Source organism: Calonectris borealis, chromosome 14 (assembly GCF_964195595.1).
Source record: "Calonectris borealis chromosome 14, bCalBor7.hap1.2, whole genome shotgun sequence".
Lineage (NCBI taxonomy): Eukaryota > Metazoa > Chordata > Aves > Procellariiformes > Procellariidae > Calonectris > Calonectris borealis.
Window position 1 is genome coordinate 16,618,124 of NC_134325.1, and position 20,855 is coordinate 16,638,978.

Below are 20,855 nucleotides of genomic sequence, written 5' to 3' on the forward strand. Positions count from 1 at the left end.
TACCTGTCTGAACAAAATGAAGGATTTAGAAAGAAATATCTGCTACCATCACCCTATCCATTTAAGTGCCACAATTCCAAAATACATATGCTCATCTCACTGAAGGCAAAGGATACTTTTATATTAATTTCAGTGCAAGAACAACAAAAATAGTGGATCATTTTCCTCATTCCTAAAGACTATTTTGAAGGTCCCAATTTCAAGTTTTCTGAGTTCCCTCATCAACCACTAAGTTAGCAAAAGCCTAAGTCTTCAATACATTGTGAGATCAAGTCGCAAGGGAAGAGAGATTCTAGCGAAGAGAGAGTCTAGGTTTGCTGCTTTTTATTCCTTGAAATCCTGACAATCTGCCATCTTGCACTCCTCACAACATTTAAAGGAAAAAAAGTGCAATGACAGACAGAATACCCTTCATAAAATAAAAAGCACCAGTTCCAGACACACAAAAAGAGGTTTCCAGGTTTCTCAGAAGTTTCCAAGGGGGGCAGCAGGTGGAAAAAACAGTAGAAAGCGCATTGCTTGATTATGTAAAATAAAATTAAAATGCCTCTGACACATCTATCTATTCTTCAAGTTTTCAGGTATGCTGAGTGAAGCAGTTCACAACATAACAGACTGCACACCAATCTATCACACGTAAATGCAATCACAGTCAAACATAACATCAGCTAGTGCCTAAACTACAGGGATGCATTTAATAGTCCCCAGTCAGCAATCAACCTTTTCCACATTTGTTCATAATCACAATGAATTGTTTCATTTTAATGCTTTGTTTTCCTTTTCTTATCCCATGGCAGTTTACCATGCTTTTTAAATTAGGTTATTTTTTTTAAAAAATTCTCCTTTTCAAATTTTATTCCTGTGTGTAAGTAGAGAGCATTTTTTAAAGAAATATAAATTACTGAACATATTTTCTTACCTGTTGCAGTCCACATGGAGCAGAAGGTGGGATGCACTAAGTGACACGGCAATCTTGTGCCACTGTCCATCTGCCAGACGGTACGGGAACACCTCTGTTCTTGACTTCCCATTAAATCTGTAGTGATATCTGATCTCGTCCCGTAGGCCACTGCTCTCCAGTTCAAAATAGCTGTATTTAAAACATCAAGAAGAATCAGTTCCATTTTTGGTTTATTCATTGCTTCTGTCACCTTCTTCTTAATTCACAGACTTCTTTAAGCAAACACCACATGGAAGGTCACAATCTAAAGAGGTTACTCAGCATGGATTAGTTACTAGTTAATTTTTTAAAAGAGGTAGAGAGACAAGACTATACATTCAGTGCATTACAAAAATAGCAATACCATTTATGCGAAAACAGCTCAAATTCAAAACACCATTTCATAGTCCTGGAAATTGAGGTCCTCTTTTTACCGATAGAACAGATTAAACTACAAGAAAATATCCTTATTCTTTTCACCAAAATGTTTTGTATGAACGCAGGATTTGTAGGAAATGCAAAAATAAAGAACTGAACATATCATTACCAATAAACAAACAAAAAACCATTAAGGTAAGAAAGCACCAGGTAATCATTAAATTTGTATTTAGTATTTGCAAATCCACTTTTTAAAAAACTGTTTACTTTTAGGACTCCCCTACATGCAATTGTGCTTAACTCCTTTTCTGACTTTTATTGTTACAGCTGTAATTGTTCTGCTTTACAAGGGAACAAAACCTCCTGGCTAGATTAGGTGCCTCAAAACCTGGCATACACAATCAAAACCTTCAGACAGTTGTCACCAGAGAACAGTCATAGGAGAGCTGACAAAGTACGGCTACGAACTGGCTTCATGCCGGCGGGAGGAGCCAATTCTTCTTCTAGGGTGAATTTAGCCCTTACAGGTGGTAGCACATTGACAGTGTAAATAGTGAAGCCTTCTCTTGGACCTCAGATCACACAGAGTATTTACAGCATATCAAATCAAGGCTCTCTTTTTCCTGCTAAAATGAAGCACTGGATATAGAAAGAAGGAGATGCAGACCTCCTTTTGTAGTAGAAATATCTCTACAACTAAGTGCAGATGTTAGGTTGTCCAGCTAGTCCCTATCCACATCTACCTCCACAGCATCATGTTCTTCCCTGCTGGACAACGCCAATTGAACATGGCAGTTGAAAGATGGGTGCTAGTTTGGGGTAAAAAAAAAAAAAAAATTACAGTAATGAAATCCACTTCCAAAAAATAAACGCAACACAAAAAAGTAAGTATCCAGGTGCCTATTTTCATTTTCGCACAAGCCTTTTACACTGCTCAGCTGTACACAGACCTTAATAGCCAGTGTGCACAAACGTTACATGAGGTGTGTGCACTTCATCAAGAATAGCTCTTAGCGGGGAAGTGAAGGGTTTTTAGAACATAAAAACTGAAAAACAGAGTTCTTGGGGAGGAACTTACTTATGAGATAAAATGCTAGCTGGGAATCTGTGCAGAAGATCGCAACAGCCCGGGAAGGGGAACACCAAGACAATAAATCTTGACCAAAACAGAAACTCAAATCCTCCTCCATCCTGCCAATGCCTTGCCATTACATTTTTCATGCGACATATGAGCATTATCAGGTCACCCGAATCAAACACTCAAGTGGCAAAGTAAAAACAGTCACAGGCAGCTAAAGGCAAAGCCAAAACAGAATGAAAACACAGCAGGCATACGTACAAATAAAATACATGGAGTACAGAGCGGAAAAAATAAGAAAGGCTGTATGGCCTGCTTCATACACATAAAGGCACAAAGAGGGCAGAAAAACAGGAGTTTTCTAAATGGGAGAGCAGAATGTTGATTAATAACTACCACCACCACCACCTAAATTACATTCATAAGAGATCTGGAGAGGATTTTTTTCTTATTTTATTTTGATGCTCAGTAAGAAAACACAGTGAATATACAGAACATACTGCTGCTGGTGTTTCCAAGCCAGGAAAGCACTAGGACAAGTACTGTCAGTGAAGTCATACTTACAAAGTTAAATGTTTCATAATTGCCATCTGCTGCCAAAGCACAAGAGGAAGTCTTTAAAGAGACTTTCTTTCTCTCTTGTTCAGATAATCAGCAGTGAGGCAGAAAACTTCAAAAAATGAGGGAGAGCTACATTACATTCTAGTATCTCTCACACAGCCAAAGTATTTGTATAAATATATATATTTACATGGTTGATCATAGAAGCTTAAGAGCCTGAGAGCAAGACAAGCTCCTGTTGCAGGAAGCACATCGCTTCCTGCAGTCATTCTTCATAATCTCTTATAGCCACAGAATTAATCGCTTGCTACACAATGTTTTGTTTGTTAATAAAAAGGCAACAGTCCAGCCCTGGAAAGGTCAGTCAGATACTGTACTTAATCACATCTCTGCTCTACTATTTGAACAGCATAGGGAATGGCAAAGCGATGTAGTTTCTCATCTGACAAGCTTTAGTATCAATAGTTACTTCAGGAATAAAAACAGCTTGTTGCTTATGCACCGAGTTTGTGGTCAATCTCCTGACTAATTTATATAATACAGAAGTGACTAATTAAAATTTACTGTAATAGCCAGTACCAACTTTTTTATATATGTACACCTAATGTACTGCTAAGTGCCACAGGACTGTATAAAACGCCACGTTTTACCTCTTGAGAGGAAAGGAGGTTGACAGTAGACAAATTCTGCACCTATTTTTCTCCACCCTTCAAGAAGTGTAAATCAGAAGCAGTTATGTTCAGACAAACATCAGTAAACAACAGTCAACAAAATCCCAACAGTGGAAACTGGCTGGATTTGCCCAACATATATCTAGCTCAAGTATTTAAAAAACGCAAGGCAATGTAAACCAACACTCTTGCATTGATTTTTTTTTTGAAGATTGTCCTGGTTTTGGCTGGGATGGAGTTGATTTTCTTCCTATTAACTGGTATAGTGCTGTGTTTTGGATGTAGTGTGAGAATAATGTTGATGACACGCTGATGTTTTGGTTGTTGCTAGGTATTGTTTACGCTAGTCAAGGACTTTTCATCTTCCCATGCCCTGCCAGATGTGCAGGGGGCTGGGAGGGAGTGTGGCCAGGGCAGCTGGCCCAGCTGGCCAATAGGCTATTCCATACCATATGACGTCATGCTCAGCATATAAGGCTGGGTGAAGAAGAAGGAGGGGGGGCGTTCGGAGTGATAGCGTTTGTCTTCCCAAGTCACCGTTACGCGTGATGGAGCCCTGCTTTCCTGGCGATGGCTGAGCACCTGCCTGCCGATGGGAAGGAGTGAATGAATTCCTTGTTTTGCTTTGCTTGCGTGCGTGGCTTTTGCTTTCCCTATTAAACTATCTTTATCTCAACCCACGAGTTTTTCTCACTCTTACCCTTCCGATTCTCTCCCCGTCCCGCTGGGGGTGGGGGGAGTGAGTGAGCGGCTGCGTGGTATTTGGCTGCTGCCAGGTTAAACCACGACAAAGATGCACAAATTCACATCGAGATCCGGACTTCACCATGTTCATAGTTCAGAAGATGCAGTTGTCTTTTCTCTACCAGGATATAATTCATGTGCAAATAGCTTTCTCAATAGCAAACATCAGCTTTTCTTTCCTCCTCCCACCAGACTCTGGAGGAAAGCCTCTTCAAAAGCAATGACATAAAGGCCATTCACTCCTGGAAATAAATGCGCCTGCTCTGTGTTCAAGTTCTAATCTGCAAATTGTGGAATGGAAGACAAATGAGTGGGAAAACATAGATTTCTTAGGCAAGAAATCATCAACCTGTGAGAAAATAATTAGTAAAGCCAGAGAAAATAAATGGATTTTTTTTTTTAATATCTATCTCATCTTTGACTCAAAATGCCACTGCACAAGTTTTTGTCTACTATAAACCAATAGGTAAACAACAAGGGGAAATTAACAGAAGCTGCTATACAAGAGGCCAGAAAATGAACTAAACTCTAACAGGTGTTTTGTAGGTACTTCCCAGTATTTTGCGAAGAAGAAGAAAACATAGGAACAGTATGACTCAGGGTTTCTGAAAGGATTGCAGCATCGGAGACCACCTGAATAAATGTATCATCAGTAGGCACATGTGAACTTTCAATGTTGCCAGGAGATCCCTATCAAAAGCCCAAGGGAGATGCCCGAGTATTACAACTAGTTCTGCTTCTGCAGCACACCTACCTGTGTGTCAACTTGCCGCGACAGTTAGCCCCCCGCTACCCTTCCTCAAGACCTTTTCCAAGAAAGAGAGATGTGAAACAGTAATCCACTTGTCAACTTGTTAGCACTGAGTGATGGTTTCTTCTTTTATTTGTTATTTCTCGATGAGGATTTATTTTCTTGTATCTTTTAAACAGGCACGATCAAAAGTAACATGCATTTTGCCAGATGAAGTTCTCAGAACACACCGATTAAGAAAGCTCGCTCTTTATGGAACAGCAACACAATATGACCTTGGCTGAAATTTTCCCACTACTAAAATTTCCGTATTTGCTAAGCGCATAAGCTACTGCTGGCTTCTTTGATACAATTATAAATTCAAATGCTTTTTATAGGTTTGTCTGCAGTCTCTCATTCAAATCCCAATGTGTAAGAGAAAAACATGTTGCTAAATTCAGAGTTATTTTATGCACATCAAAAAAGTTGGGATATTTTAAGATCATGCAATGTGCTTTACAGAAGGACAGTATTATTCCACGATCAACTCAAGATGCTTTACAATTCTTTCTGACAACTTTTGCAACCCCTATATACCTCACACACAAATATTGTTATGAGAGGATAAAGCCTGACTTGGTGATGTTTAATGCTTCTTTTTTTTTTTTTTTTTTTTTCTTCTTTTAGTTACAACCATAGTGAATATTTAACCGTGCATTTGACAGCTCATTTCACTTGCAGATCAGGAGAAAAAAGGTGCCTAAAAGTTACTTTAAGTTGGAAACAGCTGCTGTGGATGTAATGACCAACAAAATTGGAAAAGTCATTATCAACATTAAGTAAGAACGTGTAAGACACCTGAAGCAGAAAAAAAAAAGTATTTCTATAAGGTGAGTTGGCTTAATCCACCATCTGCATTAAAGAAATATATTCATCTATTCATCATATCAACCACAGCAGTCATCTTAACCTGTGACAAACAACACCACGTTTCATTCAAAGATTTAACTGCTGTCAGGTTGTAGAAGTGGCCAAAGGAGGGAGGGCTCACAGCCTCCAAATAAGATACGACCCCAAGAAGAGCTCTGGGATACATGTCCTTCTGAATATCCTTAGTGTATACAGCACTTTTTTTCTGATCTTTATGAAGCTAACACCTATCACAAGACACTAAAATATCCCACAATTAAGACAGGGCACCATACGGTAAGCACAATATCGATTAAATGCTCTGATAAGAGCTCTAAGAACTAAAGCAAAACTACTTTTTGCATTCAGTTCTGGAAATCTTCCCCTTCATCACGCTCAAACATAAACAAAGCAGAGTTATTATTCCGACTTTACAACTTCCATCATCCCTGATCAAGTGCCAAATGAAGCCCCACAGCCTCTTTCAAGGAGCAGCACCAGCACTTACAGCAGATGCTCTTAGAGCTACTGAACAGATGTCCCAGGGCAAGGCAGCAGGCACAGATGGCATCCCTGCAAATATGTACAAACTTGGGGTTGCCATCTAGTCAAAACACTTGTGCATCTGCTTAACATTGTGTGGGAAAAGGTCACAAAACCACAGGAGTTCAAGGATGGAAGCACCATTCACCTCGTACATGCTGCAGCAACACTACGATGTCAGGTCTCTCAACTGCTGGAAGAAATCACTGCCGTAGTAAGAATCAGGCTATTATTGAACAGAAGCTTCTGGAAAGTTCTGCCAGTCTGGTCAAGGCACAATTTCTTATATTTTTTAATAGCAAAGCAAATCCAAGGAAAGTTCGGAGACCAGCCCATTTGATGTCATTAGCTAGAAGTTCGGGAAGCTTCTGCACAAATTTGCCTATTTGGACATATTTGCGCACATAGCTTTTTAATTTCACAATAGCATCGTGCCACGCAGAATATCAGAACATTTAATGATTTTTAATGATAAAAATGGCTTCAGGCAAGACTGTGTTTTAGCATCTTTGCAGAAACACTTCTTGATGTATTCAGAGACAAACAGCCAACGAATCTGTATCCATTATCACGCAGATTTCAGGATTTTCAATCCACAGAGATTCTGTGATGAATCACAGATCATTACACTTTTGGCCTTCACCGTTCCTTACCAGTGATTGAGTCTGTGTGCACAGTGGTACACACAGCACGTTGTCATTTCGGTTGTGCTGCCAAGTGGCTCAGCCTGGACAGCAACAAAGAAGAAACTGAGATCTTGTTCTAACGCTCCCCGGTGGAAAGCAAGTCAGGCCAAGAGCATGCACTGGGTATACTACGCTGCAGATAAGCTGGCAAGACCATCGCCACTGCCAATGAAACCATATAGAGCAAAAGCAGTGCCTCTGAAACAAGAGAGGCATCTGACTTCAAACAGAAGTAAACACTCACCTTGCAGTTGTCACCACGGTTCTGTATGGATGCAAAACTAGAACAAGTTACAGCTGTCAAGGCAAATATTTCAGTCGCTGTTGTTGTACCCTAGTTACTACAAAATGACAGGGTGAGATCCCAAGCTCTGAAGCATTACACATTGTCAGACATTGGATTTTGAAGAAATGCTCTCACACGGTCAAGTGTACAGCTCTAGACCTCTGCTACATACGCATACCTACAAACCATACAAAGCTACTTGTTACAGCTAGTTTAAATATGGACAGATTGAGAGGCTGCACAGCAAAACCATACGTGGCAAATCTTCACTTATGTGGTGTTAAAGACTTACTACTGTGGCAGAGATTACATACTGATATCATCAAAGCTTATGAGCAAAATCAGACTGACATCAGGTAGCACAAAAGGTGCCGTGAATAGAAGAAGGATCATCTGTGACAATGAAGGTATCTTGCTGAAAAACCAGATTAACTTTCTACAAAAGAAAATGCAAAAGCTGAATCCTGTATGTTGCACAGACAAAGACTCTATCATCACCTACTGCATTCCAAAAGTATTCCTCCTATACAAGCAAATCCAAAATAAGCCAAAACTTAATACTAAATTCTTTCAAATCTCTGAAGTAAAAGCCTGAAAATTCAACTTCACTGTGCTCTTGGCTACCTAAATAGGATTCTTTCAAACATTTGTATCCTTTCATTTCAAATAAAAGGCGCTAAATCCAGTCAATTAAACAACTTTATTTTTCCATTCAGACCACTCCGAGGACAACGGGAACCATGTTATATCAGCCTAGCCTGAAACTTTTAGCAATAAAAACCCCCACACTGACATTTTCTATAATAAACATTTTGTCTTTTGTTCTACAAATCTTCTACATGGCAGCTGGGCATGCAAGCTGCAAGGCATTAAACATTTATGATGCTCAAAATATGCATTTGTGTATCTGCAACCAGGCAAAGGTCATCCAAACACAAATTTACTTTCTTCTTTGATCACTTGAAGAAAAAAAGTAACCCCAACTTCTGCCTGCCAGCTAAAAGACAGCTTGAGTCAGAGCTGATACAAAGCAGCTACTCATTTTCATGGCATGTGTTGTAAGGATTGACCTTAACCATTTTTTGTTTCCATTTCATATGTCTAAAAATCTGTCTCCATTGTGGCTGCTACCTGCCTACTATCTGAAAAGGACCTCGTCTCTCCCCCATTCAGAGTAAACCAAGCAGGTAGTACCACACTGCACCTAAAAATAGTACTGCATCTTGGCAGGCTTCAGAGCTAACACAGTCAGCAGGACAGAAAAGATTCTATCATTTGAAGTAAGGTGAAGTCATGACTCCTTAGCGGCTACCTCTAAAAAAAAAAATAAAAAACCACCCAAAAAAACAACCAAAACACAACCACAAAAAAAAATCCCCAACACATATATATGTGTATGCCCTCATACACATATAGACACAAACACCTACAAGAATCAAGACATCTCTACTAAAGGTAGGTATCTGCAAGAAGTGGCCAAGTAATGGGAGAAATTTGATTTTATTCCCTCACAAAAAGCAGAGGTTGGCCTTGCAGTAAGGGATGCAGTCTAGTGTAACCACTCCTGAAAGATGGCCTCACTCTCCTGCCTGCTTATTCCCACCTCGTCCTTTGCATCAGATTTAGCCGTTCAGTTGCAATAAGGCACGTCAACCCAACGAACTAGCCTGACAGCAAAGTAATCTGACAAAAGAAAAGAATCATTTCTTTACATATCACCCCTCCAAAACCAAGTCACCTTGTACTCACACTGTCCCTGTAACACTAGCAAGGAACGCAATCCACAGTTACACTCTGAAGTAGTCCTTGAAGAGCTCATCACCCACAATCCTTGACCAAAGGTTAGTTTCCCCAGCGCACCAGTGGACCATTTGCAGTCCACGAGATATTTGTATCTGAGGGCTTTCTGAATGGGGGCTGTCGATTTTTTAAGGCTAACCTGGGACTCTGAGCTGGCATTAACTCAGAGATCATTGTGGGTATGCAGAAGCCTGGAGCTGCCAGTGTGACCAGAGAACTCCCAGCAGAGCTGTAACCAAAGCAGAGCATAGCCCCGGTTCCCCCACCTTGCTCATCACTGCAGCAAGAATTCAGCTCAGGGGATCCCCAAATCCATAATCTCTAAATACCAGACTTTAATAAAACAAAAGAGGATAACCTAGCCTTTTAAACTAATGAGGTCTGCCACCTGAGTCAAACTACAATATTTGAAAACAAATTACCCTAATTGCTGTGTCCTTACAAGTAAGGTTCTTCCGTCTGATCTTGCTCTCAAATTCAGCAGCTTTTCAGTGATTTCTTATGTTATGACAAATTCCACACATTTCTGCTAGATTCTCAGCAAAAAATCTTTTCCTTTCCACTGTGTCAAGGCCCAGCCATGTGCCTACTCCCTGCTGCTCTCTGGATGCCCTCAGACTTCGCCTGCCCTGCAGGCCTCCTCCTTCCCTCCCCACTGCCACCTGAGCACTGGCAGCTTTCCACAGCCGGCAGTCATTAGGGCAGGCACTGCGACCCTCCTCCCTTTCAGAAGGCAGTACAGGGCAAGAAAAGCACACAGGCATGTTACTAAACTGCAAACAAAAACCAAAAACCAGACACATCACCAGCCTCATGTCCAACCAAGCAAATGACCATCTATGAATAGAATGTTGTGAACATCTAACTATCTCATCAACTAGGAGACTTACACTCTTAACGTAACTAGCGTGAGTACAAGCCCAAATTCAGTGGACAGTTTTCAGAAAGTTGCCTTCAGTGCAAGTTTGAGACATTTCAGTGCAAGTTTGAGACATTTCAGTGCTTTGCCTATATCAGAGGGTCATAAAACAAGCCAACAGAATCACTCAGCATGTTGGGGAAGACTCCTGGGGGACCCACACATCCTGCTCCTGGCTGACCACAACATTTCTGCACTGTCCAAATTCAGTTTTAGAGTTTCAAACTGTGAGCCATTCTGCTCCAATTGCCAACAAGGCCCAATCAATGTGTTTCAACAGCTGGTTATCAGCAGCATGTTAATGCTTCAGAGAGACAACAATCTTCAGCCTAGTGTACATAAAACACCTGCTCTCAGCAGGGAGCCACAAGATGGACGGTAGCTCCTCAAGCAGTAACTCCTCTTTCACAACATTTAAATCAGCGGTAGATGTATAGAATGTAACAATTCTGCCTCACTTTCCTCTTTTGTATACTTTAACCCGGAGCACAGAAACAAATGGGCCCAATTCTATTTCCATTTGCATCTCTAAAGACCTTTTTTTTTTGGGGGGGGGGGGGGGGATGGGGGAGGGAGAAAAAATTCTGGAAGAAAAAAAGCTCACCTGCTTGTTCCACTATGACAAAAAAAAAAAAAAAGAGATGTGTAGATGCCTCACATATTTCACATGGAAGTAAGGCTGGATCTTTATATTCTCTGTACAGCTTTCCAGTTCAGCAATTCTACATATAAATATTAATGAAGATGAGACCTTTGCCCTAAAAGAAAAAGGTTAATGGATATATTTGCAGAGTTTTTCCTTCCTTTTTTGAATACTGGGCATCTCGGAATCCAATATGCATATACAGATCTTGCAGAGAATAATCTAAAATAATCTAAAATGCAGCATGGAATAAAGCCAATCTTTCAGGATTACAACTAGGGTCAGAAGTCAATTGCATAGGTTTCTTTTCATTAATTAGGTTTCAGTATTTAATTTAACTAGCTTGTTACCCTTTTATGTTTTTAATCAAACATATTATGGCCTCGTAGCCTTCCAACTGTCATTTGTGAACATACAGCCTTCTACCTGCTCCTCAACAGTCTCTGGCGTTGTTCATGGTGTCACTGGGGGGAAGTATTCAACAATGTACTAGAGAGTCCCATGCCTGTTTCCCCTCCCCACCCAAAACCGACTTGCTAGGAATAAAAATCTTTCACTATGAGCCTAACAAATTTATCAGAATCCCCTTGAATATTTATGCTAATACAGCTTGCTGTTACATAGTGAAGGGCCAACTTCTCCACTCAATAAATCCATTTCACTATAGTAGTACAATTTGCTTGCAAGTTCCCAAATATCTGGCGTGGCAGAAATTTTCTGAAGTTCAGGTCCTAGGCATAGGTTATAAGCATAAAAACAAAGAAAAAAGAAAAAAAACTTAGCAAATTTAGAAAACAATAAAGTTTTTAGTGCTCTGTGTAAGAAAATCTTAGAAACATTAATCTTATGGCTCACTCCCTAGTTCTATCATGGTGGGATCTCCCATTTTGAAAAACTCTTCCGAAAGAATGACAACACACGGATAGAAAGTTAGTACTAATAAACACGAAGGAAACAGAGAAGAGAGACACGGGACACACACAAAATAGTTCGGAGGAATAAGCAACTTGGCATTTTACAAAACTGCTAGTTTTTCACCCTGCTTCTCTAGTAACCAAAGCAACGACTTCTTTGGGAAGGCAAGGGGAGGGGAGAAACAACACACAAGACTCAGGGACCTTGAAAAATGCACATAAGACGACCTTGAGAAGAGGGTCAATAAGGGTATTATCCTATTTCTTATGGGTAATTCAAGGGTAATGGCTCCTCTGCTTACTAGTTTAGTTTTCAATATTCTGCATTACAATGCCCAATTTCTCTGTTCTCCACAAAAATAAACCAATGGTTAAGAAGAAAATCTTTCTTTGGAGGAAGGCTTGTTACAGAGCAAGTAAATACCCAACAAGTTACTTTCAAAAAGTCAAAGGGAATTTTGCCGATGAAAGATTAGAAAACCTGATCCAGAGTTATTACCTCACACATCACGACCAGAGGATGGCTTGGCGGCCAGCTGCTGGTTATGTGTAACATACCGTAAAGATTGTCTTTCCTCTTATTTCCTTTCAGGCAAGTACCAGAGTCCCAGGTGCTGTGTACTTGTGCTACTCGTCTGATTTCAGGAGGTTCAGATTTGTACCTTAGCAGAAAAATCACTCTGGACTCAATAATTCATAATACTTAGGCCTACCATGGTCAGACACGAGTAGTGGTTCAATGGTGGCTACCTCCAAAAAAATCCCCAGCAATTAAAAAGTCATTATTGAAAGTTTGGGCAGTAAATGATTTGAAAGTGTTATAAGCTAGTCAGTGGGGTGATCACTCACCAAAAGAATGCTCGTCACTCTTTTCCAGGTGCCTTACCCATTGTTTTCCAGGCACCAAAACCTTTAGAATGCATTCGAAGTACACAAACACTTTCCCACTCACCGTAATTCATTATTTTTATAGACAAAGTATAGGAAGAGTTTATGGATTTTTTTTTTTTTGGGGGGGGGGGAGGTGGAGGGCACAATTTTCACATCAACAAGAAAAGAAAATATTACAGCAGTCAGTTGCCTTTAAACTGTGCCCCAGAGTAGTCGGGAAATCATAATCAGCTCCTTTGCTGAAAGCCAGAATTTCAAAGAATGTTAGCCTGGGTACCTGAACATCCCTGACAGATTTCTCCAGATACTGATCTTGGCCAGTGGTGGGAAGGAACCATCAATATACCTCCAACCCAGCGAGTAAACAGCACAAAGGCAATGCTGACTGCATCTATTTATGTTCTTGGGTTTTGGACAATGCAAGGCCAGAAAAGCAGGCAGACAACTTCAGATGAAACTGTATTAAAACACTGTTGAAATAAGGATTCATTATGGGTGGGATTTTAAATATCTTGATGGCCTTTTCCAAGTGTCTTGGTGGTCTGAAGAGTCAAAGGTTGTGAGCAAAATAGCTCACAAAGATCTTCTAGGAAGAACTGGCTAGCATAATTCTCCAATAAAGAAAACAGTTTACACCTTCTGCATCCCCAAGTAACATGTTTGTCCCTCCTATATTACATTTTGTTATCTATAATTTAGAAAAAAAAATCATAATCTTCAGATTTACCACTGTATTCCAGATAACTATGTACGGTCTGCACATACTATCAGACTGTTCAATTAGACTTAATCTGTGTTAATTAAGCCTTCCATTTTCCAAGCTGTATTTTAATACATTTGGATCATGAAAACAAAGTCTTTATCATCATTAAGCTGATTCAACAAAATAAAATATTAACAAAGGTGCATTTATCATCACTGTAGTATAAATCCTGTCCATCAAATGATGATACAAATTAACAACAAATCTCTAATTGTAGCGAAATATCCATTTAGTATGACAAAACAGCATATCTGAATTACTGACTTCAAGAAAAGTTATATTCATCTTATTTTAATACCTTTAGTTTCAGAGTTCCATGCTATTCATGGAAAATAACATCCTGTTCAAACTTACTAGAGAAATGAAATAGAAAGCAAGCATTCTTTGTATTAGTACCTTATGGCAATCATCTCCACTATACACATCATGCAAAACTGTCTTTTGAACTAGTTATGCTGTTATGCTGGCGTATGTAACTTAGAAAATATATAATATTTGTTGCTTGGAATAAAACCTATTCGTCAACTATTAAATCTGTCCGCAACAAAAAAAGACATCTCCTATAAAGGTATAAACTCTTGTACCAACTACTAACACAACTTCTTTTATTCAGGTTTTGTTGACCTGCTGCATGTTCTGAAGTCTCGAACTTTTAACTTTGCCACTTTTGGTATGCTGATAAGTTAAAAAAATATTATGCCCTTAACTACAGTATCTCCTATTTTGTGCATAAGGGAAGAAAAGCCATTTTGACTATGGCTTTTCCATAGTCAAAAAATATACTGGTTAGGTAATAAATGTATCCTTATACTTAACAGTCCCATAGGTCTTAATCAAGCTGAAACATAATGATGTTTCTTACTATTCTCTTTGCATTGTCTATTGCCATAGACACATGGAAGGTTGAAAAAATCGTGGCAAAAAAAACGGGAGGTCATGATAATTATCAAAACAGAACCATGAAATTATCAAAAGCTTAGTAGGATCAACAATTTAAAAAAGGCTTCCCCTGTGTCAAGGGCCTGCACCCATTTCAGTTCACATGCAAAGACAAAGACTAGAGTGACCTGAGGAGTCAGAGCAACATCAAGAAAATATCAAGCTGAAAGTTCTGCTATTATATTGATCATAACGTAAGCAGGACCCTCTTCAGCAGTGCCCCAAATCTTTGCTCTCTACTCCTCATCAATGTTAAAAAGTATTGTCTCCACTGTCATCACAGACCTAAGGGTTTGAAAGCACTATCCTTATCAAGGTCCAAGTAGCAACTTAAGAAACTAGAGAAACAAACAGTGACTCATTTTAACTGACACACAATGAGTCCAGAAAAGGAGGATAATTGCAGTAATCCATCTGACATTCAGAATATAACAGCAGTCATTAGCAACACTGGACATGCCTTTTTCGACTCTTACATAGAACTACACAGACTGAAATTACCTCAGTTTCTACACAGAACTACAAAGGTTTAAGTGAGACTAGCACCCAATCCTTCAACTATATATATTTTTAAACAGATGTCTATTAATTTGAAATACTAGAGAGAACCTCAGCGCCAAGAAGGGCATCAGCAGCACATTTTGTTCAATCCAGATTACTCCTGCATAGCACATCTCTCTATGAGCCTCTGTCTCTGCCCGTCAAGATAGAGGAGTTAAGTAGCTAAATTCAGAAGAGGCCATATCTAAAAATCCACATGCCTTGCACTGTATAATCATCACTGCCTGTCTAGTTTGACCTTGGATTTTGCTGAGTACATGCATGTGTCCCTACGTGTGACAGTGTTCCTCTGTTTATGGCTCTCCTCAAATAAAATATTTTCTCAAATAAAAAAAAAATCCCTTAACATGGCAAACTGATCCTGTTATCCATGACTTCAGAGACCTACAATGGCCTGGAAAAGCCTGGAGGAATTAAAAAGTAATGACAAAAGGAACAGAGACAGAGAACAGACAGAGCGAGAGAAGGAAAACAGGAAGAGTTGGAGAGAGGGATCCTTGTGTAATGTAAAACAATATTCTTACATATTGAGACAATGGCCTGGAAAATGAAAGAAGGAATAAAGTAAGAGAAAGAGACTAACAAGAAAGTAGAGGTGGCAGAAAAGTATGATGATAGAATAAGGAAGTAGCAGAGTCCTCCCCTTAGCTATCCTCATCCGGGCATCTCTGCTGTTGCACTGGCAAAAGCCATCATTGATGATTTGGTCATAATAAAGCCACTGCCTTCTCCTTTATACACTTTCTCAACAAAAGGCAAGAAATTGGGCTACACAGTTGTGTACCGTGTACATGATTAACAAAATTAAATATCAATAGGATTTTTTTTCCTAAAAGAAATGCCACAGAATGGCTGGTATAAGATTTGAAATGGGAGCACTAAAGAACGTGCTATTACTTGTATTAAAACAAAAGTCAGACTAGATACACAGGTCCTTCAAGCCCTACGAAATTATGACAAAAAGCATTCACAAAGTTACAAGTACAATACTATTTGATGCAACGCACACTTTGAACGTCATCAAAACATCACTGGAATTGTATTATGGGCCATAATACAAGGTACACTTTTTTTTTTAATAAACTGATGTCTGCCACTATAATAGCTAATGAAAAAGACCTATTTTTTCCTCCTACACTGACACGAAAAAGGAAAAAAAAGACACACACGTGAAATAAGAATATACTGTACTTATGCCAGGAAGAAAACATACACATCACCATACGGAAGCACAAGTAGCTTAATGGCTTAATAGCTTAATTGCTGAATCTCAAAAAAGAAAACATATTATTTTAAAATGTTATAAAACATAGTGAAGCGGGAAACATGTAAGTTTAACTTTTATGAAAAAGCAACTCCAAAGTGCGTATGATAAACTAGTAAGGGAAATTGCATTACAAGGTTTGTAACTTCCAAAGTGCATTGTGTTAATACTACATTGGTTTTGATCTTTCTGTTTAAGCTAATTTAAGTTATTTTACAGACCAGGATGCATAAACCATGCATTCCTCCTGTACCAAAAAACAACTAGCAAAAATGTAGCAAATTGCAAACTATGAAGAAAGGCGTTAATGTCAGATTGTACATCTACCATTTCAACACATTGTCAAAATGAACCACCGAGTGCTCAGTATCTTTAATGTCGCTACTGCTACAAGAGAGAAACAATTTCCTCTTACCTGTGCTCTAACTCTCGGATGGACAATATAACTCCAGAAGTCGATGCTTTCTGTTGCAGCGTGGCCAGAAACGTGAACTCGCTTTTATTCCGGAAGAGCTGAATTAACTTCTCACTCACATGGGGTGCTGCATGGATTTCTCTTTCTATATCTAAGAATTTTATTTAAAAAAGAAAAAAAGAGGGAAACAACAGTCCAGTAAAAATGCTAAGTCAGAAAGATTCAGATTACATTTTTCATTTTCCCATCAATATTTTTCATTTTTGAGAGTCATCTACCATGCTCCACCACTACATTTGTTCCATGAAAAAACCTAACTGCCACCTCTGTCAGCATGCCCACTTGTCACTTTGACAAGTTCACAACTGGTCAGCTACTGATTTTCTGACAGAATTTTTAACGGGATGCTGAGCCATTTGTGTCTGCTGTGAGCAGATTAAGTTGCTGTAAATAAGGTGTGCTGCAGTCAGATAAATAGGCTCCTAAATTCTGAGAAATCTCAGGCACTGCCTCTCCCAACACAATTCACCAAGCTCCAATTTCAGTTTTTACCACCGACTCCGTTACCTCCTCTCCGTCATACATCAGAGGAAACCTGTCCTTGCACTGTGTAAGGCAGAGATGTATTATTGCTAATAATGCTATTCGGCTGTGCTTCTGCCCGAGAAATAAATACAAGACACGCTTGCAATCCACTATCGTTTCAGGGATTTCTCAGTTTAAACAAGCAAAGCGTGACAGCTCATACAATATTTATTAAACTACAGTCTGACCAGGCAGATCCAGAAATATTTGTCTCACTAATCCTGCTGTCCAAGCGGCAGCATGCCTTCTTATATTTGATCTTCTAAGATTCAAATGTGTTGTCTCCCACCACATTCATTTTTATCTCATCCTTTTATTTGCAATATATCATCACTACGAAAGATGATTAATGACAAAAGGGAGAAATCACGGCGTTTCACCTTCCCACCCCTTGCCATGTCTCTCTTGCCGGGCCTTTGTCACACATTTGCGAGACCTGTGCCACTTGCGGTTCCTGGATGTCACAACCAATTAGAAGCCCGGTGCGCTTCCTTTTGAAAGGTTTACTTTGAAGGCAGAAATGCCGGCACAAATTCTCAGCTGGTAGAAAACCATATACCTCTACTGAATCCTGAGAATCCGGCCCAGCATGAATGCTGTAACACACAAAGGAGTGATGAGATTTACAATTCAGAATTTCACTGCAGGAAAAAAAAAACATTGTGTCATTAAATGAGGCTTTGCAGACAGAAAGAGGAGAGACTGGCTTGAAAAACAACCTGAAACTCAGAAATGCAACTACTGAGGGAATGCCATGGACTGAAACCAAACTCCAAGGAAAAAGTATTCAAGCATGTTTTGTAATTGGGTGTCTCAATTTTTCCTGTGCAGCTTAAAGCCCTTCAAATGAGCCTACACTCTCAGAATCCATAACACACTTGCACTCTGAAAAGCTCACCTCTGAAAAGTACTGCAAATTAAAGATCAAAAATCACTAGTCATCATTTAAAATTCTTTGCTAGAGGTTCAAATTCACCTGAAAATAAATATAATGCCCACTTTACAGCATCAAACTATTTGTCTGTCCACACCACTTTTATCATAGCAGAGGATAAAGCTTCAAAGAACAGATATCGTTTCCACTGCCATCAGAAAGGGGAATGGAGGAATAAACAATCCCGCACAGAAGACGAGATTTCGTCTTTATCTATAAGATTTCATTATCTGTATCATTATCTTCACCTAGCAGGTGTTATTACCGGTTATAAATACTATCTAGTTTCTTTTAAAAAAGCTGATGCAGGAGACTCAAAACTATGTGCCCCATATACCAGTAAGTTCTCCGATATCCAGTTTGCTATCTAGGCAGACAGACAATCCACTGGTACTAAGTTCCAAGGCACAAGTAAGACTCAGAGATAAAATGTCCAAGAGCTGACAGTTGAAGATAATTATCCTTGTTTCAAAGCTTAAGAACCTTAGTATCTTACAAAATTTTGTATTTTTTTTTCTTAAAGGTGCCACAATTGCCAGAAATAAAACACAACTTACCAAAGCTTTCAAAAATGCTTTCACATGAAAGCATAGGCAGTGCTATCAGTGGAACATATATGTTAAAACTTCAGCCAAGCCTTGCGAAGTCCAACATTTTCTCATTATAGGGGGACTCAGACATAAAGCCACATCCTGCCATCTATCCACCAAATGTTATACAAAAATATAGGATTCTTTAGTTGGAATCATGAATGAATAATCAATACGCTGCCTGCTCCAGTTAGAAACATAATTTGAAACAGTGTTATACTCTACCACCTCTTCATAGTCCTGAACACAGCGAAAACACATGCAACACCTTACATTCATTCTCTGTTGATTAAAATCAATATATGCCATAGATAATGAAATTATGAAATTCCAGAATCTTGGGTTCAAACTACTAGATAACAAACAGTATTTACGTACTGCTTTGCAACACACGTACAATTCGTACGAAGGAAGTTATGTAACTAGGCTTTTCAAAATTAACACACGTTTAAGTATGGTGCTGTTTCTTTGGAGTAGGTCTACTCATTACCGGGCCGAGAAGGTACCAGTGCCCAGAACACCCCCTACCACTAGACAACTGAAAACGTACTTGCAGATGCAAAAATGTCTACAGAAATGCTCTTCTTCACAACTCAACCTCAGTAGGGGATTTTCCCAGCAATTCCATGGGAGACAGCAAATGCGACCCGATAGCCTGCGACTGGACTCGCAAGCTGAGGAGCCCACCGAGGCTCGTGAGGATCCAGGGGGCACGCGACCTGGCATTACGGAGATGATAAACCTGTCAGGGTGCTGAGCGCAGCCCTGGGCTCACAATCTGGGGCCCGACTGCTGGGAAGGAGCCGCATGAGGCCTCGCTGAGGGCATAGCCCAGCCGGCACTGCATCACCCCAGTTCCCGTGTCCCATGGGACAGCCCCCTGCACCTCTCTGGCAGTGCCCCTCCTCACGCCGCACGATCACCGGGCATGTCATCTGTCTGTGTTTTGCTCGATTTCTGCAGAAAGTACCGCACAAATGAACTGGGAGTACGATCCATTTAGAATAAGAGCTTTCCATTTTCAGGTTGATTTTCACACTTCAAAAAAAGAAAAATTGAGAATACATACACCCCCTCACCACAGGTGCCTGAAAGGGAAAATACTTTTTATGCTCTCTATAAAAATAACTGTCTGCTCGTAATGAAATGTCATATTTCCTACATAATATAGAACAATATAGGTTTATACAGTAATCTTCAGTGAGACATCGCTCCATGCTTGAATGATAATGCAATCTCAGCAAAATAAATAAATAAATAAACATAGATACGACTTTCATATGCCCTTCTATGTGATTATATTTTCTTAATTTGAAATACTGACTGTCTGGAGAGTTTCTTTAAACATACCAGAGTGTTTCTAAAATAAAACAAGCAAAAAAAGCAAACATATACAGTTATTTGAAAATACAACAGATACAAATCATCTCAGAACATCAAGTAAAGGCAACATTTTACCTTCAGCAAAACAGAGAAGCGGAAGACACATCTATGTCAGAGAGATAGCATATTTGTGACTTGATTTTAATTCCTTTTTTTCAAGCTGCAGGTCCAAGGAAGAAGTGCCAAACACAAAGCAATGGTGCAGTTTGCCAGGACAGCCAAACCATTTAGCCCCTGCTATCCCGCACTTCCCTGCCCGGCGCCATCTCCCCCATTCCCAGGGACACCACCTTGCCTTCTCCTGGCTGCTTCGTCCCACATGAGCCCGTCCAGCCCCCGATCAGCACAGCCCTACCAAGCCAAAAGAAGCTATGAGAGGAACCGGCACCCAGGGCTACACTTAGGCTCAGCAGCTGCAGCACGACTCTGGCCAGGCTCTGCAGAGGAAGACCACAGCACCCTGCTTAGCTGCAGCAAGCTCTTACACGCTCAGCCACCTTGATGAATCTTCCCTGCAACTGCAATTACTCACGATACTCATTTCTAGCACCTTCAAAATAAATCTCAAATTTTTATTTTAGCATGGGTTTGTTTTAATTTCGTAAGACTGGTCCAGATGAAAGGTGATGCTGCACTGGGGCCAATGATGTCAGGGCAAGCTTTACCTCGCACATATGAAATGTACAGGTATTTCAGTACACACTAACCCTACATGACAAATGGAATTA

At 39.8% G+C, this 20,855-nt stretch overlaps 1 protein-coding gene across 3 annotated transcripts in view; it reads right to left on the bottom strand.

The window, feature by feature from the left end:
- The window catches only part of NELL1 (neural EGFL like 1), a 294,286-nt gene that overhangs the window by 251,848 nt on the left and 21,583 nt on the right, over positions 1-20,855 (bottom strand). For all 3 annotated transcript variants that reach the window (XM_075163307.1, XM_075163306.1, XM_075163305.1), the window contains exons 3-4: positions 16,636-16,786; positions 920-1,090 (exon numbers count right to left, since the gene is read on the bottom strand). In XM_075163307.1, the coding sequence (XP_075019408.1) occupies positions 920-1,090; positions 16,636-16,786 (322 nt within the window). The remainder of the gene's footprint in view (positions 1-919; positions 1,091-16,635; positions 16,787-20,855) is intronic.